Source organism: Bufo gargarizans, chromosome 2 (assembly GCF_014858855.1).
Source record: "Bufo gargarizans isolate SCDJY-AF-19 chromosome 2, ASM1485885v1, whole genome shotgun sequence".
Classification (NCBI taxonomy): Eukaryota; Metazoa; Chordata; class Amphibia; order Anura; family Bufonidae; genus Bufo; species Bufo gargarizans.
In genome coordinates this window covers 610990803-611016976 of record NC_058081.1, presented here as the reverse complement: position 1 = coordinate 611016976, position 26174 = coordinate 610990803, and the positions used below count along the sequence as shown (strand labels likewise).

Genomic DNA, 26174 nt, shown 5'->3' with positions numbered 1-26174 from the left:
CAGTCAAGTTCTACCACACCAAACTCACCCAACCATGCCTTTATGGAGCTTGGTGTGTGGGGCACAGTCATGCTGGAACACAAAAGTGCCTTCCCCAAACTGTTCCCACAAAGTTGGAAGCATACAACTGTCCAAAATGTCTTGCTATGCTGAAGGTTTTAAATTTCCCTTCACTAGAACTAAGGGCCCTAGACCAAACTTCACAGTTGGTACAATGCAGTTAGTCAGATAACGTTCTCTTGGCAGTTGCCAAACCCAGACTCATCCATCAGACTGCCAGATGGAGAAGCATGATCCATCACTCAACAGAACACATTATCACTGCTCCGGAGTCCAGTGAAGGATGCTTTTGTTAAGTAGTGTGTAGAGGTTGGAAGTGGTAGTTGTGGCTCTGAGGGTGATGGTAGTAGTCACAGTTCACCATGGCAATCCTCGCCCTGGCTCTCCATTTCTTCTCTCGGGTAATATGCAAAATAACTTTGACACACCTTGGTATTAGGGCTCTTGCCTGGTGGTAGTTGGAGTGCCTTGATGTTAAGTGTTGGGCTGGGTGCAAGGCAGAAGTATGGATACAGCGGTCGATGTATAGTGGAGTCAGTAACCAGGCCAGTTGGCATCAATAAATACAGTGCAACCTGTCGCCAATAGCAATGTATGGACAGCAATGATGGGGGTTGTAGTATTCTTTCTCTCTAAAGTCTCTCTGTAGACCCTTAGGCATGCAGCGAGGGTGGAAGGGTGCATTAGCAATGTTAACAGCAGTAAGGTCACTCTGCCATAAACATGCACAATACCTTGCTGACTGACTCCAATGCTTGCCCTTGTAGATTCTGGACCTAACTACCTTCTCTCAGACGTACTTTGGTGGTAAAGGTGCATTTTTGGCTGTAGAAGTCTCAGCCTTTCTGTGCTTCGGCTTAGCTCTGCAGAGTTTGCACATCCAGGTCTTCACTATTCCTCAGGCAGAACTGGACTCACTAACTAATTGGGGTCCATCTCCTACCAACCTAACATGGTCAGCCAGGGCGTTTACCCTTAATTGTCCATGCAATGCTATTAGGTATACAAATACAACAAGTCACAACATTTAACTGAATAATATGATATTACAGCAATTAACCCTTTATTGTAACCCTGTTCTATGGTACTGCACTTTTTACATCACTCCATCCAATGCTTGCATGCAGCTGCTCGAAGTGCACAGTTTTTGTGCTAATGTTAATACCAGAGGAGTTTTGGACTTAGCAGTTATTGATTCAGCAAAGCATTGGCGACTTTTATACGCTATAGGGGTCAATTAACAGAAATACGCCTAAAGTACTTTCACACTGGCGTTTTGTCTTTCCGTTTGTGAGATCTGTTCAGGGCTCTCACAAGCGGTCCAAACGGATCAGTTTTGCTTTAATGCATTCTGAATGGAAAAGGATCCGGTCAGAATGCGTCACTTTGCCTCCGTTCCGTCTCTATTTCACTTTGGAGGCGGACACCAAAACGCTGCTTGCAGCGTTTTGGTGTCCATCTGACGAAACTGAGCCAAACGGATCCGTTCTGACACACAATGTAAGTCAATGGGGACGGATCCGTTTTCTATGACACAATCTGGCACAATAGAAAACGGATCCGTCCTCCATTGACTTACAATGGTGTTCAAACTGATCCGTCTTGGGTATGTTAAAGATAATGCAAACGGATCCGTTCTAAACGGATGCAGACGGTTGTATTATCTGAACGGATCCGTGACGCATCCGCACCAAACGCAAAAGTAGCCTAAATTAGGTGTATTTCTGGAGCACATTGTGGGGAAAAGGTCCTTTGCGCCTCAATCTACGACTTCTCCCCGCTCATGTTAAGTCTAAAAAAGTGGTCATGGCGTGGGCAGGAAGGGGACGGTCCCCCAACTCTGGTGAACATGCCCATACAGTATTTTACAGTGCAGTATTTTAGTTGCATTATAAAAAAGAAAAGAGGGGAAACAGACAATTTTTCCCTTTTCTCTGTAGCCCCCATTGTGTGGCTAACGTAGCAGACAAAACCACTACTGACCCACAGAATAATGTTAACAATGGCAAAATTGCAGTTTTTTTCATTGCCCCCCCAAAAAATTATAAAAGTTTTATATACCCCCAAATGGTGCCATTCAAAAATACAACTTGTCCCGCAAGAAACAAGTCCTCATTTGTAGATTGTGGGCCCTCGCGGGCAGGGCCCTCTCTCCTTCTGTACCAGTTTGTAACTCGTCTTGTTTATGAATAATGCAATTGTCTGTATTATGTATGTACACCCCCTTTTCATATGAACAGCGCTATGGTGAATGGCACTTTAATAAAAAATAATAATAATAATAATATGGCTACATCGTTGGATAAATATTGCTCACGTATACAAAATAGTGACCCAGTCTGATTTATACCTCCAGCAGTTTTTGGTCCAAACCCCCACATCACTATTTGCTAGACCTTACAGTTGGACGCCTGTAGATGCAGCAGAGATGATGACATTTTGGAGCCTTGTGCTGCTAGTGAAGAAGCCAAACATAAGGCAATACTGGAGCGTACAGCACCCCGATTTACCGTATGGTTATATCCTGGATATCTTGTAAATAATAATATAGCACGGTGCCCACCCTGAGAGGACCCAACATTATAAGATGAGTATTAAAACCACAAACAAAACTACAGCATCTTATTATACCTCAAGAGTACCCTAAGGGGAACATATTCCGCACTCCAAAAACTAAATAATGGTCTTTCCTTGCTGAGCCCTGCAATCTGCCCAAACAGCAGTTTATGTACAAATACATAGTAACATAGTAACAAATGGCGCTCCTTCCCTTCTGAGCACTGACGTTTGCCCAAAAAGCAGTTTGCAACCACATTTGGAGTTATGCTGGGGGAAATTGCATAATAAATTATGTTGTTGTTGTTTTTTTTTTTTCATTTTATTTTTCATTTTTACAACCCAATTCTAATAAATTCTATGAAGCACCTGTGGGGTTAAAATGCTCATTACATTGCATTTGGTATTGCAACCCAGCTCTACTGAAGTGAATGAGGCTGAGCTGCAATACCACACACAACCTGTGTGTGGTATGGCGCTGTTTATTTAAAGCAAGAAACTTTTTACGAGGAGCTGTGGTGCAGAAGTAGTGGGGCATTTGAAAGGTGACAGTTCTCTGGCACTTTTTCGCAAATATTGGACAACCCTTTAACCTCTGTCCCCCCCCCCCTTCTACACGCCACACATCTTAAACTTAATTAGAAAGGAAATGAGACCTATTTTGTTGCACTGACCTAAACAAGATTAGTCTCAAGTGAACAAGATAAGATTTTGGGTGTTCTCCCCACTAACTGTTTTCTCATGTATCCATCAGTAAATTGAAAACAATGGAATAAAGCCGTCCATATAGGCAATGTGCATCAATAAAAGCCATGTTTTTCTAATCCTGGACAATCCCAGGGGTTGTCTCACTTCAGCAAGTGGCATTTATCATGTAGAGAAAGTTACAAGGCACTTACTGATGTATCATTATCCATATTACTTCCTTTGTTGGCTAGATTCATTTTTCCATCATAATATACACTGCTAATTTCCATGGTTACGACCACCCTGCAATCCAGCAGCAATGGCCGTGCTTGCACACCATAGGAAAAAGCACCAGTCTCTCTGGTGGCCGTGACCATGGGAGCGCACATAGACTGGTACTTTTTCCTATAGTGTGTAACCACGGCCACTGCTGATGGATTGCAGAGTGGTTGTAACCATGGAAACGAGCCATTTTTAATGTGATGGAAAAATGAATCAAGCCAGCAAAGGAAGTAATATGGACAATCACAATACATTAGTAAGTGGCTTGTATTAAAGGGGTTCTGCAGTTTGTTTAAACTGATGATCTATCATCTGGATAGATCATCAGCATCTGATCGGCGGGGGTCCGACACCCGGGACTTCTGCCGATCAGCTGTTTTTTTGTTTTTTTTATATATATTTTATTAATTTATAATGCAAAAATTCATATCCATATTACAATTATAATATTATAAAATCCTTCAGTCCGTAAATTTGTGATTTGCAACATGATTAAGAATAATTTCATACAAGTATCCATGCTTATGGAGACAACAAGAATACAAATGGAGATCTCACTTGCTGGGGGAAAAGCGGGATACGTCCGTCATCCACAGCCTAATGAGGCGAAACAAACACACAAAACACCCGGGACCCCTGCCGATCAGCTGTTTGAGAAGGCAACGGCGCTCCATTCTCACTTGAATGGAGCTTAGCCTCGTCCAGGCCAGTTGATATTAGTTATGATGTCACTGGGCCTGCGGTAAACAGTGAAAAGGCCGCGGCGCTCCTGGAGCGTCGCTGCCTTCTCAAACAGCTGACACCCGGGACCGCCGCCGATCAGATGCTGATGATCTATACAGAGGATAAATCATCAGTTTAAACAAACTGCAGAACCCCTTTAACTTTCTCTACATGATAAATGCCACTTGCTAAAGTAACACAACCCCTTTAAAGCTACATTCACACGACAGTGAAAAAACATCTAAAAAACAGCAAAATGGTCAGTTTTTAGAAGATGTTTTTTCACTGATGCCATTCTGAGAAACAGAAGTTAAAAACAGTCCCCTTCATTTGCATGGGAGCTGTCGATCTGTGAAAATGCACTGGGCGTTATTCACTGGCTGTCAAAAGTGTTTGTGTGAATAACTTCATAGACTCCCATTGTTCTTAAAACAGTTTTCAGCGTTTGAATGTGGTCTCAGGGTGCGTTCACACACAGCAGATTTTCTTGCAGGAAACGTCTCTGACTGAAAATCTGTTCCATTAAGGCCTCTTTCACACTGGCGTGTGCGCCCCGTTGCCGTATTGGGGACCGCATTTGCGGATCCGCAATACATGGGTGGCGTTCCGTGGACATTCCGCATCACGGATGCGGACCCATTCACTTGAATGGGTTCGCAAATCCGGAGATGCAGAATGGTGCGGAACGGAACCCTACGGAAGCACTACGGAGTGCTTCCGTGGAGTTTCGTCCCTTGCTTCCGTTCCGCAAAAAGATAGAACATGTCCTATCTTTTTGCGGAATGTCCGGATCGCAGACCCATTCAAGTGAATGGGTCCGCGATCTGCTGCGGCTGCCCCACGGAGTGTGCTAGTGCCAGTGTGAAAGAGGCCTAATCTGAATGTGTTCCAGAGAAATCTACGGGACTCCTGCCAAAACACTCCCTGTTTGGCAGTTATTTTCAGTCGCCGAAATTTTCAGCAACAAATCTGCCGTGTGTGAAAGCATCCTAACATGATTAAAGGTGTCAACACCCGGGACCCCTGCCAATCAGCTGTTTGAGAAGGCAGCGGCGCTGGCAGTATTGTCGCTGCCTTCTCGCTGTTTACTGCAAGTCCAGTGACGTCACGACTAGTATCAATGGCCTGGGCGGGGCTAAGCTCCATTAAAATGAACAGAGCTTAGCCCCGCCCAGGCCAGTGATACTAGTTGTGACGTCACTGAGCCTGCGGTAAACAGCAAGAAGGCCGCAGCGCTACTGCCAGCGCTGCTGCCTTCTCAAACAGCTGATCGGCAGGGGTCCCGGGTGTCGGACCCCCGCCAATCATCAGTTTAAAAAAACTGCATAACCCCTTTAAGTGAGGGCACCAGTGGTGTCCAGAAAAGAGATCTGAACCTCGATGTGGGGGAGGCCATAGAATCCGAAGGAATAAGCACACGTTCTTTTTACCTTATTAATAACCTTACTGACAGTCACCAGTAATATTATTGCAGTATACTGGAAATCTGACCATTATCAGCTTTTACTGTAAGCAGCTGAGGTCTTGACGCCAATTCATTTCTGTAGCCATCAGCAGGGTATTTAGTGCTTGTGATATGATCACTGTGAGCTCAGACTAAGAACTGGGTATGAATGTATACAGGTCCCGGTATAATGAAGCTGACACAAGTCACTCGTCCATTATAATGTACTTGTATGATGCCGTTACTCCAATTCTAGGACTTTATACGTGGCTGCTGGCCTTGGTCCATGTTGTCCTTCTTCTAGGGTTTGGTGGGCAGTACCTTAGTATGTTACCTATAATGCCAAAATAATTTGAATTCTTTTGGACTTGCCTCCTCGCTCTCTTCCTATGGGCTCATTCAGACGGCAAAAATGCAGATCCGTTTTTTGGCGGATTAGATTCTGCCCCATTCACTTCTATGGGGCCCTTTTCTACCATTTTACAGCTCAGCAAAACAAATGAAATATGTCCTATACTTGTCAGTGAAAATCAGGACATGGCCCCATGGGTCCCCCCCCCCCCCCAAATAAAACGGAATGCAATCCGTTTTTTTGCGTACATGCTGAACTGTCCGCAAAAAAATGGATCCGCATTTTTGCAGACAGCAGTCTGAATGAGCCCTACACATAACTTTCTGATTAACTTTTATTAACTCTTTCTGGGAGGCAGATGGGAAAACAGCAATACTGCCACTGCATTTTTACGTTATAAATTTTTATCCCTTTTTAAAAGAAAAAAATGTTTTTGCATTGCCGCTTTCCAAGACCCATAACTTTTTTCCTTTTCTTTTTATAGAGTTGTGTGAGGGCTTGATTTTTGCAGGATGACTTGTATTTTTCTTTGGTATCATTTTGGATTAAATGGCGCTTTTTGATCGCTTGTTATTTCGGTGGCAACTAAGAATAATTTAGCAATTCTGTCTTTTTTTTTTTTACGGCGTTCACTGTAGGGGATAATTTACATGATATTTATGTAGTCTGGGTTGTTAAGGAGGCGGCAATACCAAACATATGGGGAAGATTATTTTTAAAAAAACAATTTTTAATGGGATTTTTTAATTTAATAAATTACTATTATTATTATTATTTTTTTTTTTTACCACTTAATAGTCCCACAAGGGGACTATAATAGACAGCTTTTTGATTGCTTTTAAAATGCAATGCAAAACCCCTATAGCGCATAGCATTTAATGGCAATGCTATTCTGATATTGACCAGCAAGCTGCGCCAGAGAGGAAATTACTGAAGGCTGGTCTGGGGCCTACATCAGACCCCAGGCAGCCTTCAAACACATCGGCACACCGTGATTGCATTTGTGGTGTGCCAATGGGAGACAGAGGGAGTCCGTTCCCTCTGTCAGTACTTTACATGTGGTGGGAGCGAAAGTGTTAAACAGCCCGGATAGGCACTCCCTCCTGCCGGTCTGTGCTGTTAGAGCAGGGCCGCACCTCTCATGTGACAGCCGGATTCCCACTCCCCGCTGCACGGGGGACCTGTGCAGCGCTTAGACTGGGCCGCCTTAAGAAAGTGGTGGCCCAGCCTAAAGCCCCCTTAGTGACCGTCGTAAAAAAAACACATATGGGTGGTCACTAAGGGGTTACAACAGCCATAGAATTACATGTTGCAACATAGTTGTTGATAGACTTTCCTACACCCAAGGCAATAACTCAGTTTGCCGTCCTAGCCCTATATCTAGCTGACATAGGGGCCCTGTTTATTGTAAAAAGAGTAATTTGCCAGAAGGCAATACTACACTATTCTCATACAGAAGATGGGAATGTAATGAGGAGATAACAAGCTGTATGCCCTTCTGTACATGGGTGTGATAGCTTGAAACAGCACCAGCAGAGGCCTTTGTTATGGAGTTTTCTCTGCTTATATACACCACTGGTTACAAATATGAACTAGTTCTACAGGAGGATCAATCATAATTAGTCAAAAAGTCTAGTTGTCAATAAACTTACAGTACTTTCACACTAGCGTTATTCTTTTCCGGCACTGAGTTCCGTCCTAGGGGCTCGATACCGGAAAATAACTGATCCGTTTTATCCTAATGCATTCTGAATGGAGAGTAATCCGTTCAGGATGCATCAGGATGTCTTCAGTTCAGTCTTTTTGCCTTTTCAGGACGGAGATAATACCGCAGCATGTGTTCCAGGAAAACAGATCAGTTTTTTATGGTCTGCGCATGCTCAGATCACAAAAAATGTAAAAATAAATAAATTCCGGATCCATTTTTCCGGATGACACCAGAGAGACGGATCTGGCATTTCAATGTATTTGTCAGACGGATCAGGATCCTTACAAATGCCATCAGTCATGTATTGTACTGTACTTGGTATGCTGTAAGTGCTGAGGCTCCTTCAAGTAGTTGATTGGCAGGGTGCTAGATGTCTGACCCCCACTAATTAGATATTGATAACCTCAACCTGATGACAGGTCATCAATATTTAAAGGCTATGGACACCTTTGGGGCATTTTTTTAAATGTTGAGCCCCTTTCTCTGTACAGCCTTGAGATTCTTTAGTAGCAGGCTCTGTATTTTTACTGCTTCCGTCAGGCAGCTCAACTGACAGCTCTTTATCTCTGAGCTCTGACCTTAAACACTTATTATAGCTACATTCTTATCGTACTGATAAAAATGTGGTTTAAATAAGTGTTTATGACCTTTTAGTAATTTAGAGATAAGGGTCATTAGATGACCCACACAAAGTGAAAGTTAAAGTCCTGTAGACCAGATGTCCTATTATATATCTATATCTTTGACTGTATTTGGTAGCTCCATTATGTAAGACATAATGTATAATGTTCCTCTAAATTGCCTGTGTTATGTTGGGAGTTGTAGTGCAACTACAAGGGAGCTGACGTAGATTTAGGCCGGCGGTAGATGCGCCTAAGGCTACTTTCACACTAGCGTTCGTCGGTCCGCTCGTGAGCTCCGTTTGAAGGGGCTCACGAGCGGACCCGAACGCTTCCGTCCAGCCCTGATGCAGTCTGAATGGATGCGGATCCGCTCAGACTGCATCAGTCTGGCGGCGTTCAGCCTCCGCTCGCCTCCGCACGGACAGGCGGACAGCTGAACGCTGCTTGCAGCGTTCGGGTGTCCGCCTGGCTGTGCGGAGGCGTGCGGATCCGTCCAGACTTACAATGGGGACGGATCCGTTTGAAGATGCCACAATATGGCTCAATCTTCAAGCGGATCCGTCCCCCATTGACTTTACATTGAAAGTCTGGACGGATCCGTACGAGGCTATTTTCACACTTAGCTTTTATATGCTAATATAATGCAGACGGATCCGTTCTGAACGGAGCCTCCGTCTGCATTATTATGATCGGATCCGTTCAGAACGGATCCGATCGAACGCTAGTGTGAAAGTAGCCTAAGTTATGTAGAGACTGGTCTTAATACATGACCCCATTAGTTTTCTGCCCTATTCTTATAACTACCTAACCAAGAAACAGTGACTTGTTTTCTTTCCCCCATTGACTTCCAGCTTTAGGACCACTTGCCCCTCCAGCAGTTCTCCTTCCCCCCACCCACACGGAAGATCAGTTTAGTGACGCAAAATGACGCAATGTTACACAAAGCTCCAGACTGATGTGACACACTAACCTATATAGCGCTGTGCTCTGTGGAACATTTGATGAGAAAATTAACTAGTTAAAGTGCAATCACAGCAGAAAAACTGCATATATGACAAGAACAGGACAGCAGGGAGAGGACCACCATCACTGAATGCAGCAGCATCCAAATTATCTAGAGCAAATCTACCAGAATAAGCATGATTCCGACCTCATCTCTGTAGTGTAGAAAGGAAGATGGCTTCGGCAGCATGTAACAGTATCAAAACTTCTTTATTGGTACCTCCAGACACAAATGGCAACGTTTCGACTGTTCACCAGTCTTTATCAAGCCTAATGACATCAGTGTTGGTAGGCATATAAATACCCCCCCACATTAAAAAACACGCCCCACATTGTATCAACATAGCCAATCATTGTAATGGAATGAATCTTATGCAAGTTGTTACTCACTGAAGCCGGCATGGCCTCCATCCTCATCATGTGCGCCACAGCGTGTTGTCTCCTCCACTGCGCAGCCGCGGCTCGCCGGCTTCACATGCCGGAAGTGTCATCAGTCACCATGACTACGGCCGGCACTGACGTCTCCGGCCAATAGGAAGCCAGAAGAAAACTCTGTCGTCATCGTCTGCGCGACTCTCACGTGACAACCCATATGGTGCGCACAACCGTGCGTCAATCCCATGGGTCACATGGGTGGCGCAGCCAATGGAGACACAGTGAAAGTACCGGAGTCATGGTAACCGCGACGCCGTGACCAGCGCAGCTTACTCTAAAGTAATGTGCATAATCCATATGATAACATGTACCCAATCAATGCACATAGGTGGCTGAATTGATATTGCCAGATCAAAATCACAATAGTGATCGCCACATTCTCACTAAATAAAGCACATATCAAACGAAGGTGGAGACCATGTCCAGCGCCGCATACCACAACCGTTATGTATAATCCATTTTCCAAAATAACGTCCATCAGACAATAAAAGGCATTATATCATACAAATATAACAATCTCTATGATAGGGATGTGTTGTCACATATAAAAAATTAATTATGAAAAATTAATTAATAATGATGTCCCTATACTGAAGAGGACCATCAAGCGCCCCACATCAGTCGATGGATGTAACGTTAAACTCCAAGTTTAACCCATAAGGTTGAAGGGATCTAAGGGTATGGATCCACTTGAGTTCCTTTTTCCTAAGAATCGCCTTCCTGTCACCACCCCTTCTCAGATACCCAACGCTGTCAATTACTCGAAATCTTAGTTGATTAATAGCATGTTTACAATCGATAAAGTGTTTGGCAACCGGTTTGTCAATAGCTCCTGTTCTAATAGTGCTCTTATGCTTATTAATTCTTTCCCTCAGTTCCATTGTGGTTTCACCCACATATATTAGGCTACATGGACACTGTATCATGTAAACCACGTCTGTGGATTTGCATGTGAAGTGTCCCTTAATCTTAAATCGTTTACCACTATAAGGATGAGTAAAACCATCACCTCTCATGATGCAACTGCAGTTGCAGCAGGAGAGGCAAGGGAAATTACCATTCTTAAGTGGTGCCAGTCTTTTCTGTTTGTCTAAATCCTTACCCCCTATGTCCGCTTTGACTAGTCTATCACGTAGATTACGGGTCCGTTTATATGCCATCATTGGGGGGACAGAAAACTCTTTAACTGTTGGCAGTCCTTTCTGAAGGATCTGCCAATCCTGGCGTAGGATGGCAGCAATATTGCGGCTGTCACCACCAAAGATGGACACAAAAGGGATGCGGGCAGACTCTTGTTTCTGTGGTTTCCTCACCAATGTAGCTCCACGTTTCATGGATGAAATCCTATGTTTGGTACGGTTGATCAATTGATTAGGGTAGCCTCTCTTTGCAAATTTCATACACATCTCATCTATTCTGTAGTCAAACTGGGTGTCATCGGATACAATACGACGTACCCTGAGTAGTTGGCTCCATGGAAGAGAGTTCACCATGGTCTGAGGGTGATTGCTATCGTACATTAGTAGGGTATTCCTATCTGTAGGTTTCTGGAATAGATCAGTGCTGATCCTTCCATTGTGCACCTGAACCCGGACGTCAAGGAACTGCAGCTCACGGGCAGAGTGCATCACGGTGAACTGCAGGTCCCGGACCCCAGAGTTCAGGTGCACATGGAAATCCTCCAGTTCAGGCATAGTGCCTGTCCAAATCAGGAAAATGTCGTCGATGTAGCGCCACCAGCACAGAACTCTCTCAAAAAATGTGGAGCGATACACTAGCCGATCCTCGACCTCCGCCATGAAGATGTTAGCGTAGGTGGGGGCCATGTTAGACCCCATCGCCACACCACGCTTTTGTTGGTAGAAGGTGTCCCCAAAGAGAAAATAATTTCTCCTCAGGACCACCTCCAGGAGGGCGAGGATCCGCCGGCGCGCCCCAGGAGAGAGTTCCGTGCTGGCCAGGGCCACATCGACGACACCTAAACCATAAGAGTGGTCGATGGATGTATACAACGATACAACATCAAAACTTACAAGTAAAAATTCCGCAGGCAAAACAAGTGCGTTCAGCTTAGTCAAAAAATGGCCAGTATCTCTGATGTAGGAGGGGGCCGTGGTCGCATGGATCCGCAATACCTTATCCAAAAAGATGGATATGGGATTAAAGATGGAGCCCCTGCCCGACACAATGGGTCGGCCAGGAGGGTCCACCAAACTCTTATGGATCTTTGGTAGAACATATATTATAGGGGTAATCGGGTGGCTCACATGTAGAAAATTATATAGTTCATCATCGATGACTCCTTGACTAATTGCCTCATCCAATAATACCCCTATAACACATGCTATATCAAACTTAGGATCCTTGTTCAATATCTCATACACATTAACGTCCCCTACCTGTCGTGTGATCTCATTGATGTACTTACAGGTATCCATGACGACCACGGCACCCCCCTTGTCAGCTGGCTTGATAGTTAATTTTTTATTCCGTTCCAGCTCAGACAAAGCCCGCCTCTCAGCATGGGACAGATTATGCCTGAACTGGTCAGTACTACCCTCCCTAAATAGGTCAATTCGTTTCCTGACAAAGCTGATATATGTTTCAACAACATGGTTGTTTTGTGGCGGCGAAAAATGACTTTTGTTACGTAAATCAAAATCTTTACACATAAGCATATCAGTGGATGCAATTGGTTGGCCCTTAGATGTATCAATGTCTCTCGTTGAGAAAAATGGGATTGACGCACGGTTGTGCGCACCATATGGGTTGTCACGTGAGAGTCGCGCAGACGATGACGACAGAGTTTTCTTCTGGCTTCCTATTGGCCGGAGACGTCAGTGCCGGCCGTAGTCATGGTGACTGATGACACTTCCGGCATGTGAAGCCGGCGAGCCGCGGCTGCGCAGTGGAGGAGACAACACGCTGTGGCGCACATGATGAGGATGGAGGCCATGCCGGCTTCAGTGAGTAACAACTTGCATAAGATTCATTCCATTACAATGATTGGCTATGTTGATACAATGTGGGGCGTGTTTTTTAATGTGGGGGGGTATTTATATGCCTACCAACACTGATGTCATTAGGCTTGATAAAGACTGGTGAACAGTCGAAACGTTGCCATTTGTGTCTGGAGGTACCAATAAAGAAGTTTTGATACTGTTACATGCTGCCGAAGCCATCTTCCTTTCTACACACGTATTCTAAGGCCTGATGGATCAAGGGCCTACGGCTAGGCTGCTGCATTGATCAACGCATTATCTGGAGACCATAAGGTGCTGCTTCTACACTTTTACGTTTATCTATTGTTGATCCGGGAGGCGTGCACCAGGGGGTTGAAAATCGTGGAGTTATACACACCATGGAGGGTCCCCCAGGTCCAAGTAAGAACATGGATACCTCGTTAAGACACATGTATGTTTATACTGATGAGGACATTCAGCGGCTCATTAACGTCGATGGAGGTGATGTAACCTTTTTAAGTTCCCCCTCGGTTGATATCTTGAAACGTAAAGCTGAACAAGATCTTAAGAGACTAAATACCATGGAGTTACATCTAATAACTCTGAGAGAGTATTATAAACAGCAAAGAATACCAAGGGGCCTTAGGTCCAATCTTCGCCCGAATCTTCGTCCAATCTTCGCTTTTGCAAAGCTTTTGAAGCGATAAATAATCAATACTCTTTCGAGCTGATGCTGCTCAATATAGATTTTTTACAGAAAGAAGTGGATAACTTGAAGAAAAATACAACCGATTTGGAAACCCAGATTCGGGACCTGGTGAGTGGCGAGGAGTTTACAACTTACAAAGAAAAGACGACTCAACACGTTATGCGGCACAAATCGGAGGTTGAACACATTAAAAGGGATAAGTGGCACAGAGACTTAGATGATTACCAATCTGGCAAAATATACAATTGGCAGACATCGCAACCACAAAGATTCAACAGGCGGAGACGTGGGAAACGCTTTGATCAAGGCAAATTTGGCTTCAGCACTGGTGAGTCCGATTCTGCTGATGAGTCAGGTGCGTCCAATAATTTTTTAGGCCATGGCCGAAAAAGAGGCGAGGGCGATACAGAAGGGGTGGTAGGAGACACCATCGATCCAACAAGGGCCCTTCCCCCTATATCTATGGAGGCCTCTTCCCATCCACAGGGGAGAATAACGAGACGCGGGCTACGGAAATGAACTTAGTTGTGAACATTTCATCTTCTCAACTTGATAATATACAAACCAGTGTATTGAGCCGGGGCCTGACATTCTGCCCCACTATCCCACGCGACTGGTTCGAACTTGAACTGGACTTACAAAAGTTCTTTAGACGCCTTAGGTTAAAAGCCTTTTTCTCAACGAGAGACATTGATACATCTAAGGGCCAACCAATTGCATCCACTGATATGCTTATGTGTAAAGATTTTGATTTACGTAACAAAAGTCATTTTTCGCCGCCACAAAACAACCATGTTGTTGAAACATATATCAGCTTTGTCAGGAAACGAATTGACCTATTTAGGGAGGGTAGTACTGACCAGTTCAGGCATAATCTGTCCCATGCTGAGAGGCGGGCTTTGTCTGAGCTGGAACGGAATAAAAAATTAACTATCAAGCCAGCTGACAAGGGGGGTGCCGTGGTCGTCATGGATACCTGTAAGTACATCAATGAGATCACACGACAGGTAGGGGACGTTAATGTGTATGAGATATTGAACAAGGATCCTAAGTTTGATATAGCATGTGTTATAGGGGTATTATTGGATGAGGCAATTAGTCAAGGAGTCATCGATGATGAACTATATAATTTTCTACATGTGAGCCACCCGATTACCCCTATAATATATGTTCTAACAAAGATCCATAAGAGTTTGGTGGACCCTCCTGGCCGACCCATTGTGTCGGGCAGGGGCTCCATCTTTAAACCCATATCCATCTTTTTGGATAAGGTATTGCGGATCCATGCGACCACGGCCCCCTCCTACATCAGAGATACTGGCCATTTTTTGACTAAGCTGAACGCACTTGTTTTGCCTGCGGAATTTTTACTTGTAAGTTTTGATGTTGTATCGTTGTATACATCCATCGACCACTCTTATGGTTTAGGTGTCGTCGATGTGGCCCTGGCCAGCACGGAACTCTCTCCTGGGGCGCGCCGGCTGATCCTCGCCCTCCTGGAGGTGGTCCTGAGGAGAAATTATTTTCTCTTTGGGGACACCTTCTACCAACAAAAGCGTGGTGTGGCGATGGGGTCTAACATGGCCCCCACCTACGCTAACATCTTCATGGCGGAGGTCGAGGATCGGCTAGTGTATCGCTCCACATTTTTTGAGAGAGTTCTGTGCTGGTGGCGCTACATCGACGACATTTTCCTGATTTGGACAGGCACTATGCCTGAACTGGAGGATTTCCATGTGCACCTGAACTCTGGGGTCCGGGACCTGCAGTTCACCGTGATGCACTCTGCCCGTGAGCTGCAGTTCCTTGACGTCCGGATTCAGGTGCACAATGGAAGGATCAGCACTGATCTATTCCAGAAACCTACAGATAGGAATACCCTACTAATGTACGATAGCAATCACCCTCAGACCATGGTGAACTCTCTTCCATGGAGCCAACTACTCAGGGTACGTCGTATTGTATCCGATGACACCCAGTTTGACTACAGAATAGATGAGATGTGTATGAAATTTGCAAAGAGAGGCTACCCTAATCAATTGATCAACCGTACCAAACATAGGATTTCATCCATGAAACGTGGAGCTACATTGGTGAGGAAACCACAGAAACAAGAGTCTGCCCGCATCCCTTTTGTGTCCATCTTTGGTGGTGACAGCCGCAATATTGCTGCCATCCTACGCCAGGATTGGCAGATCCTTCAGAAAGGACTGCCAACAGTTAAAGAGTTTTCTGTCCCCCCAATGATGGCATATAAACGGACCCGTAATCTACGTGATAGACTAGTCAAAGCGGACATAGGGGGTAAGGATTTAGACAAACAGAAAAGACTGGCACCACTTAAGAATGGTAATTTCCCTTGCCTCTCCTGCTGCAACTGCAGTTGCATCATGAGAGGTGATGGTTTTACTCATCCTTATAGTGGTAAACGATTTAAGATTAAGGGACACTTCACATGCAAATCCACAGACGTGGTTTACATGATACAGTGTCCATGTAGCCTAATATATGTGGGTGAAACCACAATGGAACTGAGGGAAAGAATTAATAAGCATAAGAGCACTATTAGAACAGGAGCTATTGACAAACCGGTTGCCAAACACTTTATCGATTGTAAACATGCTATTAATCAACTAAGATTTCGAGTAATTGACAGCGTTGGGTATTTGAGAAGGGGTGGTGACAGGAAGGCGATTCTTAGGAAAAAGGAACTCAAGTGGATCCATACCCTTAGATCCCTTCAACCTTATGGGTTAAACTTGGAGTTTAACGTTACATCCATCGACTGATGTGGGGCGCTTGATGGTCCTCTTCAGTATAGGGACATCATTATTAATTAATTTTTCATAATTAATTTTTTATATGTGACAACACATCCCTATCATAGAGATTGTTATATTTGTATGATATAATGCCTTTTATTGTCTGATGGACGTTATTTTGGAAAATGGATTATACATAACGGTTGTGGTATGCGGCGCTGGACATGGTCTCCACCTTCGTTTGATATGTGCTTTATTTAGTGAGAATGTGGCGATCACTATTGTGATTTTGATCTGGCAATATCAATTCAGCCACCTATGTGCATTGATTGGGTACATGTTATCATATGGATTATGCACATTACTTTAGGGTAAGCTGCGCTGGTCACGGCGTCGCGGTTACCATGACTCCGGTACTTTCACTGTGTCTCCATTGGCTGCGCCAACCATGTGACCCATGGGATTGACGCACGGTTGTGCGCACCATATGGGTTGTCACGTGAGAGTCGCGCAGACGATGACGACAGAGTTTTCTTCTGGCTTCCTATTGGCCGGAGACGTCAGTGCCGGCCGTAGTCATGGTGACTGATGACACTTCCGGCATGTGAAGCCGGCGAGCCGCGGCTGCGCAGTGGAGGAGACAACACGCTGTGGCGCACATGATGAGGATGGAGGCCATGCCGGCTTCAGTGAGTAACAACTTGCATAAGATTCATTCCATTACAATGATTGGCTATGTTGATACAATGTGGGGCGTGTTTTTTAATGTGGGGGGGTATTTATATGCCTACCAACACTGATGTCATTAGGCTTGATAAAGACTGGTGAACAGTCGAAACGTTGCCATTTGTGTCTGGAGGTACCAATAAAGAAGTTTTGATACTGTTACATGCTGCCGAAGCCATCTTCCTTTCTACACACGTATTCTAAGGCCTGATGGATCAAGGGCCTACGGCTAGGCTGCTGCATTGATCAACGCATTATCTGGAGACCATAAGGTGCTGCTTCTACACTTTTACGTTTATCTCATCTCTGTAGTGTCAGCTTGTTAAAGGTTAAAGAAACCTGCAGGGTAATTGAGGGTAATGCAGGATGACTGCACAGCGAGGCGCACTGACACTTGGGAGACAGGACACTGATATGTGGCCAAGAGAACAATGACACACTGATTCCTTGGGTACCAGACAACGATACATCGATACTTGCAGGACAAGACAATGACACACTGACACTTGGGGTACAGGACAAAGACAGACTGATATTTAGGGGTGTCAGGACTATGACACACTGACACTTGGGGTACAGTATGATAACATCCTGACACTTGACACTACAGGGTCACAGGGCATTGTTTTCCATGATTCCATTATAGGATTTCTTTTTTCTTTTCATTTATGCCGTTGTACATTGTACACCTGCAATATCACTGCCGATTGTACATAGTTAATTAGTAGATTTCTTCTGTAAGTGCAGTGAACCCAGGAGAGGGGAGTGGAGGATGGGAGCGGTAGTTTTGGTCCTGAGGGTGGTAGTAGAAATCACAGTGGCAGTCCCCCCTCTCTGGCTGTACCTGGGGCTGTGCAGTGACTGCAAGGGTGCATCCTTTCTATCCTTTGGGTACACCCTGGTCTTGGGGCACCAGCCTGGTGGTAGTTGCCCTTGGTGTTAAGGGTTTTAGCAGGGAGCGAGACACACGAGTTTGGAAACAGGTTCACTTACCGGCCGATAGGAATGGAGTCAGTAACCACACCAATTGGTATCAATAAATAGGTCTAAAGTGCAGGATAGATGTTGTAGTACATCCAACAGTAGCAATGCATGTGATCACAGTGCAATTATTCCCAATAGCAACGAATGGACAGCAGGAATTGTGGAGGTTCTAGTACTCCTCTCTGTCTCACTAAAGTCTCTGTGCAGAACCTTAGGCATGCAATGAGGTTCTTTGTAAATGTTTATGAAATTCCCAGGCTGAGGGGTACAGATTTAAAATTATGTTTGGCCAAACCGTCTCATAATGTAGAAGGATGCGTTAGTAATGTTCTCTCTCACAGCAGCAAAGTCTCTCTCTGCCACAAACATGCACAATACCTTGCTGACTGACTCACATGCGTGGTCTTGTAGATTCTGAACCTTCTGATTTCCTTCCTCTGGATCACTTGACGGTATAGGTGCTTCCTTGGCTGTAGATGTCTCAGAGATGAAGATTCTCTCAGCTCAGGCCTAACTCTGAGCAGAATGCACAAGTAGGTCCTCACTGTAGCATGGCTAGACTCTCACTACACTGACTAACCAGAGGGGCAGGCTCAGGTCCATGTCCTGGCAATCTAAGGGGATGAGCCAAGGTTGTTAGCCAACTATTTTCACACTAGCGTTTTTCTTTTCTGCACTTAGTTCCGTCAAAAGGGCTCAATGCCGGAAAAGAACTGATCAGGTATATCCCCATGCATTCTGAATGGAGAGTAAGGGCTCTTTCACACTTGTGTTCTTTTCTTCCGGCATAGAGTTCCATCGTCGGGGCTCTATGCCGGAAGAATCCTGATCAGGATTATCCTAATGCATTCTGAATGGAGAGAAATCCGTTCAGGATGCATCAGGATGTCTTCAGTTCCGGGCCGGAATGTTTTTTGGTCTGAGAAAATACCGCAGCATGCTGCGCTTTTTGCTCCGGCCAAAAATCCTGAACACTTGCCGCACGGCCGGATCCGGAATTAATGCCCATTGAAAGGCATTAATCCGGATCCGGCCTTAAGCTAAACGTTGTTTCGGCGCATTGCCGGATCCGACGTTTAGCTTTTTCTGAATGGTTACCATGGCTGCTGGGACGCTAAAGTCCTGGCAGCCATGGTAAAGTGTAGTGGGGAGCGGGGGAGCAGTATACTTACCGTCCGTGCGGCTCCCGGGGCGCTCCAGAGTGACGTCAGGGCGCCCCACGCGCATGGATCACAATGTTCACTGGTAGTCCAAGACATTTCCTACACGTCCAGCCATGCTCTTGGATTGGACAGCACTGCTCATGGTGTTCTGTTTGTTCCACACTTCATGTGAATTATTTTTCTTGAGCCAGAGGGCTGCTGTAAGATCACTGGGATCTCTACTAATCAAGTTTATTATAAATCTCAGTATAACCTCACAAAATGTTTCTTTTGCTACATCTTGTAAATCCTGACTCCACTCAATTCCAAAAAAAGTTCACTCTCTACCAAAGACATATAAGAAGACAAAAGTGGTGTTCCCTTTACATTTTTCTTTTTATAACTAAATCTCCATTGTGATCTACTTCTGTTACTTTGTAATTTTAGAAAGCCACCAGTCAACTGAGATGCCAAGAAACACAATACTACAATGAAAAGGAGAATGACTGCTGTCTCAGATGTCCTCAAGGTTAGTCCTAAATGTCCAAATTGAATGCAGGGAAATCTGGGTAAGTGGCACAACCCTGAGGGATTTGCCAGGGAGGCTACTTGAAGCTCCTGGACCCCAATGTAATGTTTCTAATACTGCCCACCTCCCCCAACCACCAGGTGCCATTGTTATATCTCATGTAGTTGAGGAAGCTCCTTTGCACCCCCTATAGCTATATCCTTGTAGGGAGGCGTTCTGTGATGAACACCTTGCTCTTGTCACTCAGCTAGTGGAGGGTCACTTACTGTGTTGCACACAGTGCTATCTGTGTCCACCTCATTCGTCGTGACTTTTGAGCATCGATCCAATTGATTAGGTCCTTTGTTGTCCTTTGATTCCTTTCTGTCCTCCCCAAAGACTTAAGGTGGATTTACACTGCCTGATGTCAGACAGATTATTGGGAGCGAACCTTCCTGCAAATGCTTATTCTTGAAAATCTGCCTGTCTAAATGTGTCACGGATCACATAATGAAGGAGCAAAATGCTCGTTCATCAGGTGATCCTGTCGTTCGTGCTTTCTTCCCTACAATCGGCTGTACATCAGAGCGTCTAAACCGGCCTTTAGCCCTAGGTGTGATGTCTCATTCATTTCTCCCTTTGTCATTACCAGGTCTTGTGACGCACTCTACTTGTGTTAAAGACATTAAAAACGAATGTGTGATGTGTACTGGACCCAATGAGTTCATTGACAGGTCCCGGAATCCTCCAACATGTATGGCTTGTAAATTGTGCAGGAAAGGTAAATAACTGTGTCTTGAGAATGTAATATTAATTCTGTAATTAATATAGCAGGTAGGGATGGGCACTGGCATGGTGTCAGTATAGGGACCATCTGAACATCCGAGTCCTATACAACAGTTTAGTTGCTAGAAGCACACCAATGTCATTGTTAGGCAGCACATCCCAAGTAACCAGTCTGTCCCAGACAGGTCATGGTTAATTTGGCTCATTCAATATAGGCAGCTACATGATTCTCCAACAGTTCCAGTTGGACAGCCACCTAAAATGGAGTGTGGGGCACTTACTGATCATTTCCTCCAATCAACAATGCTAATAGCGATCTTTGAGCCCATTGGTCTTCTTGGTCCATTGGGGCATCATATATGTACAATAGAGGGAGCCCATGCAGGGCCTGTGAAAAATGGCCAGAAGTTGGTGCTCTCCTCTTCTCTTACAGATGATGAGAACGGGGTTAGGGGGTAACAAGCTGTTTGCCCTCATGTAGCTGGATGTTGGTTGTGATAGCCGGAAGCAGCATCAGCGGAGGGCTTTGCGATGGAGGACCCTCTGCTTTATATATACTGCTAGTTATAAATGTGAACTATTTCTACAGCAGGACCAATCATAACTAAGTTGATAGTAAACTTAAAAAGTGCAAGCAGTGCCAGGCGGCTACTGCCAATCTAATGGAATCATGTGATGAGATAGAAGGGGCATAGAGGCACGTGAAAATAAAATAGTTCTGTCACTTTAGAAATCACTAGTCAGACTAGTACTGTGTACAATGCTGGGCACCTGTGCAAAAAAAAAGAAAATAAAAAAATAGTCTGGTGTGTATGGCAGGTTCAAAGGCGAGCAACCAAAGTAATAAATGAAAAGGGCGGAGTCCCACAAAGATGATCAAATTTAGGGTCATTTGATTTGCAAAAAGATGGCTGATGGGAGATCTAATAACTATGTATAAATATATCAAAAGTCAGTACAGAGCTCTGTCTCATGATATATTTCAGCTGAGGACTGTATCTTTGAGAGAAGACTATCTTCTTCACCTAGAGAAAAAGTTTCTACACCAACATAGAAGAGGATTCTTTACTGTAAGAGCAGTGAGACTATGGAACTTTCGATTGCCATGGAGAATCTAAAATTGCCCTGGATGCCTTTCTTCAGTGTAATAATATTCCATGTTATAGTTACTAGACTTCTGGAGTTGGCTTGTAGGTCCAGGGAGTTACTCTGATTGCCAGATTAGGAGTCAGGAAGCGTTTTCCCCCCTAAAATAAAAAAAATTTGCTTCAACTTCATTGGAGGTTTTGCCTTCGTCTGAATCAACATTGCACAATAATAGGTCAAACCAGATGGATTTATGTCTTTCTTCATCCCAACAAACTATGGGGATCATTTATTATCCAGAAATAAGCCTACATTTGGCGTATTTCAGGCGCAGATGGCGGCGCAACGGTTATTGGCTGCAATCTGAGGCTTTTCCCCCGCTCACGCCAGGTCTAAAATTGTGGACGTGGTGTGGGCAGGGCCAGGGCCAGCAGTCCCCTCTAATTCATCATTTTCTATGCCTGGTTTAGGCGTCTAAATGTAAGACAGCAAGGAAGCTGTCCTGCATTTAGAAGCAACGATGGATGCGCCAAAGTTATGGAGAGGCCTGTGCCTCTTCATAACGTCAGCGTATCCACCGCCAGGGGTTTATTAATAAATGACCCCCTGTGTTACTAGGCTAATAGATCCATACTGGAAATAAAACACCCTAGCGCTGGTTTTACTGGATCTGCAGAACAGTGTCATATTTTATTTTAGCATTTTATTCTCTTTTTTTTCTACGACACCCAGTAGAATAGTAGAAGGGATTTCTACGACACCCAGTAGAATATTTGAGAATCTGTCACCCAACGCCATATTAAAGGGAGTCTGTCATAACGATCTTGGACTATTATCTTCAGTAATAAATGAGAAGCCTTTGCACATAAGGAGTGTAGACTACTGTCCCCTGTTGTGTGTCGTCGTCGTCGTCCCCCGGCCGCTGTCAGTGTTCGAAGCTGCACTGAAGTACATTGTCAGGACTGCTGAGCATGCTCACAGGAGTCCTCTCCATTATGTTAGCACGCACAGCAGTCCGTACTATGTATGTATCAGTGCAGCTTTGATAGCAGACAGCGGGGTAACGGGGAACAGTAGGAAAATAAAAATGGTGATCTGGACTCCTTATGTGCAGTAGTACTTATCTGTTCCTGCAGATAATGGTCCTAGATCCTGGTGACAATTTCCCATAGTTCTATAGAAATATTGATTATATTCACAATTCAGTTTTTAACATCTATGGCCGCCAGTCAGTTAGTTACTAAGACCTAATACATGAATCACAGAATTATTATTAAGCAGATATATATTCAGAAAGAGACAGATTCTACCCGTAATGAAACCCGAATGCAGCAAGGAAATTCTAAGTTGTCTATTTATATCTGAACAGTCGCAGCTACAGATGAGTCACGGGGGTCACTATTAGTGGCAGCTTTCAGGGTTTGGTTCGGATTTCAGTTCATCTCTTGGTATAAATCAAGAAAAAAGAGCTCCTGACACATAAAGGGTCCCCACCCGCAGGATGATCGCTCAAATATGGTTTCATTATTGTCAACAGTACGTCCGCGTTTACTCCGGGTGATGGGTTTGTGACAAATGATAATTTTAACGTCCACATAAAATATGCGATCAGGTGAAATACGAGAAGATTGGCACAACTGCTTACATGGGACAGTGATTGGGAATGAGCATATGAATGATGTGCAATCATTGACCGGACACAGAGGGTAATATAGACTGGAACATTGTAACAACCCCTCAGGGCAGCTCTTTAGTTTCTGAATTTAAAACAAAGAATGTTTCCATTAGGGGGCACTCACGCGGCCGCTATTTGTGTTTTGCGGATTTGTAGTTTGTGGACCGCAAAACAGTTAGGGCCCCCTTAACTGACAGCAAGCAGAGATCTTGAAGATAATGAATAATTGAACTATAAGATCATTTCATTACACATTATTATATATGCTTATACTAAATAGGGCTGCATGAGTCTCAGTGGCCTTACCAGGGGTAAACGGGGGATCTATTTATTGAGGCGAAAGGCGCATGCCGATAAGTATTTTCTATAGGGCGTGATACATGCATATGGAATTTCCAATAATTTTGCGTCATGGGCACAAGGTGAAAAAGTATTCATTTTCTCTCTCCAGAATCTTTTCTTGTAGAGGTCCGGAGCTGCTCCCTTTTCATGCCAGCGATCTGCGAGTGTAGACCTGGCTACTACTGTCAGACGCCTGTGGAAAACTCATGTGCCCGCTGCAATCTCTTCAAACGGTGCCCACCAGGACATGGCGTAAAGAAAAAAGGTACCAAGCTGTGTAGTAATTTATTATTAGTAATAGCGGGGCAGTTATCAGAGGGGCAGAGGTTGCTGCCTCACTGGTGTCTGAAAAATTATGTACCCTGCCTACTATATGTGATACCAAATCATGGACTTTATATGTATAAACATTTCACAGGCTCCCCTAAAAAGGACACAGAATGTGAAGCTTGTCCCAGCGGGACTTTCTCCGATGTGGACTCAGCCACAGAAACATGTAAACCGCACACAGAGTGAGTCTTGTCATGTGTATTAGGGTCACTGTGACCTCATATGATTGAATGCTGCATTGGGCATGGTGGGATAATGGCACCCCAGATAGGCCTCATATGGCTTACACGAGGACATTATGGTCTACATCAGGGATCAGCAACCTTCGGCACTCCAGCTGTTGTGAAACTACAATTCCCAACAATTCCATTCATTTCTATGTGAGTTCTTAGAAGAGCAGAGTAAGTATGCATGCTGGGAGTTGTAGTTTCACAACAGCTGGAGTGCCGGAGGTTGCCTACCCCTGGTCTACATGTTTGGTATAAATCAGTGGCATACCTGGGGAAGGGAGGCGCTATTGGAGCATGGTCTCAACGGCGGACATGCGGCGTCACGGCACATGGTTCTTACATAACACGATTCTCCGATCCAGTTGTAATTTTAACAACCGGATCTGGAGAACTGGAGGGAACTGGCTGAATCCCATGCCTGCCTGTATCGGCAGTGCATCTGATGTCAGGTATACAAATACCAATACAGCATTATACCCTGGATCAATGTAGTTAAATGGCATTTCCAACTAGAATAAAAAATTCCAGCACTACATTCTTTAACCCCTTAGGGACACAGCCTTTTTACACCTTAGGACCAGGCCATTTTTTGCAAATCTGACCAGTGTCACTTTAAGTGCTCATAACTTTAAAACGCTTTGACTTATCCAGGCCGTTCTGAGATTGTTTTTTCGTCACATATTGTACTTCATGACACTGGTGAAATGAAGTCAAAAAAATATTTTTTTTTGCACCAAAAAATACCTAATTTAACAAATTTTTGGAAAAATTAGCAAATTTCAAAGTTTCAGTTTCTCTACTTCTGTAATACATAGTAATACCCCCAAAAATTGTGATGACTTTACATTCCCCATATGTCTACTTTATGTTTGAATTGTTTTGGGAATGATATTTTATTTTTTGGGGATGTTATAAGGCTTAGAAGTTTAGAAGCAAATCTTGAAATTTTTCAGCAATTTACAAAAACAACATTTTTAGGGACCAGTTCAGGTCTGAAGTCACTTTGCGAGGCTTACATAATAGAAACCACCCAAAAATGACCCCATCTAAGAAACTACACCCCTCAAGGTATTCAAAACTGATTTTACATACGTTGTTAACCCTTTAGGTGTTGCACAAGAGTTATTGGCAAATGGGGATGAAATTTGAGAATTTCTTTTTTTTGTCAAATTTTTTATTTTAACCCATTTTTTCCACTAACAAAGCAAGGGTTAACAGCCAAACAAGACTGTATATTTATTACCCTGACTCTGCCGTTTACAGAAACACCCAATATGTGGCCGTAAACTACTGTACGGCCACACAGCGGGGCATAGAGTGAAAGGTGCGCCGTTTGGTTTTTGGAGGGCTGATTTTTATGGACTGGTTTATTTACACCATGTCCCATTTGAAGACCCCTGATGCACCCCTAGAGTAGAAACTCCCTAAAAGTGACCCCATCTAAGAAACTACACCCCTCAAGGTATTCAAAACTGATTTTACATTCGTCGTTAACCCTTTAGGTGTTGCGCAAGAGTTATTGGCAAATGGGGATGAAATTTGCAAATTTCATTTTTTTGTCTAATTTTCCATTTTAACCCATTTTTTCCACTAACAAATCAAGGGTTAACAGCCAAACAAGACTGTATCTTTATTGCCCTGACTCTGCCGTTTACAGAAACACCCAATATGTGGCCGTAAACTACTGTACGGCCACACAGCGGGGCGTAGAGGGAAAGGTGCGCCGTTTGGTTTTTGGCGGGCTGATTTTTATGGACTGGTTTATTTACACCATGTCCCATTTGAAGACCCCTGATGCACCCCTAGAGTAGAAACTCCCTAAAAGTGACCCCATCTAAGAAACTACACCCCTTAAGGTATTCAAAACTGATTTTACATTCGTCGTTAACCCTTTAGGTGTTGCGCAAGAGTTATTGGCAAATGGGGATGAAATTTGCAAATTTCATTTTTTTGTCTAATTTTCCATTTTAACCCATTTTTTCCACTAACAAAACAAGGGTTAACAGCCAAACAAGACTGTATCTTTATTGCCCTGACTCTGCCGTTTACAGAAACACCC

The 26174-nt window shown here is 44.2% G+C and overlaps 1 protein-coding gene across 2 annotated transcripts in view; it reads left to right on the top strand.

The window, feature by feature from the left end:
- The window catches only part of LOC122928800 (tumor necrosis factor receptor superfamily member 8-like), a 49863-nt gene that overhangs the window by 11948 nt on the left and 11741 nt on the right, over positions 1-26174 (top strand). For both annotated transcript variants that reach the window (XM_044282029.1, XM_044282030.1), the window contains 4 exons: positions 19606-19687; positions 20319-20447; positions 23665-23820; positions 23974-24067. In XM_044282029.1, coding sequence (XP_044137964.1) covers positions 19606-19687; positions 20319-20447; positions 23665-23820; positions 23974-24067 — 461 coding nt within the window. The remainder of the gene's footprint in view (positions 1-19605; positions 19688-20318; positions 20448-23664; positions 23821-23973; positions 24068-26174) is intronic.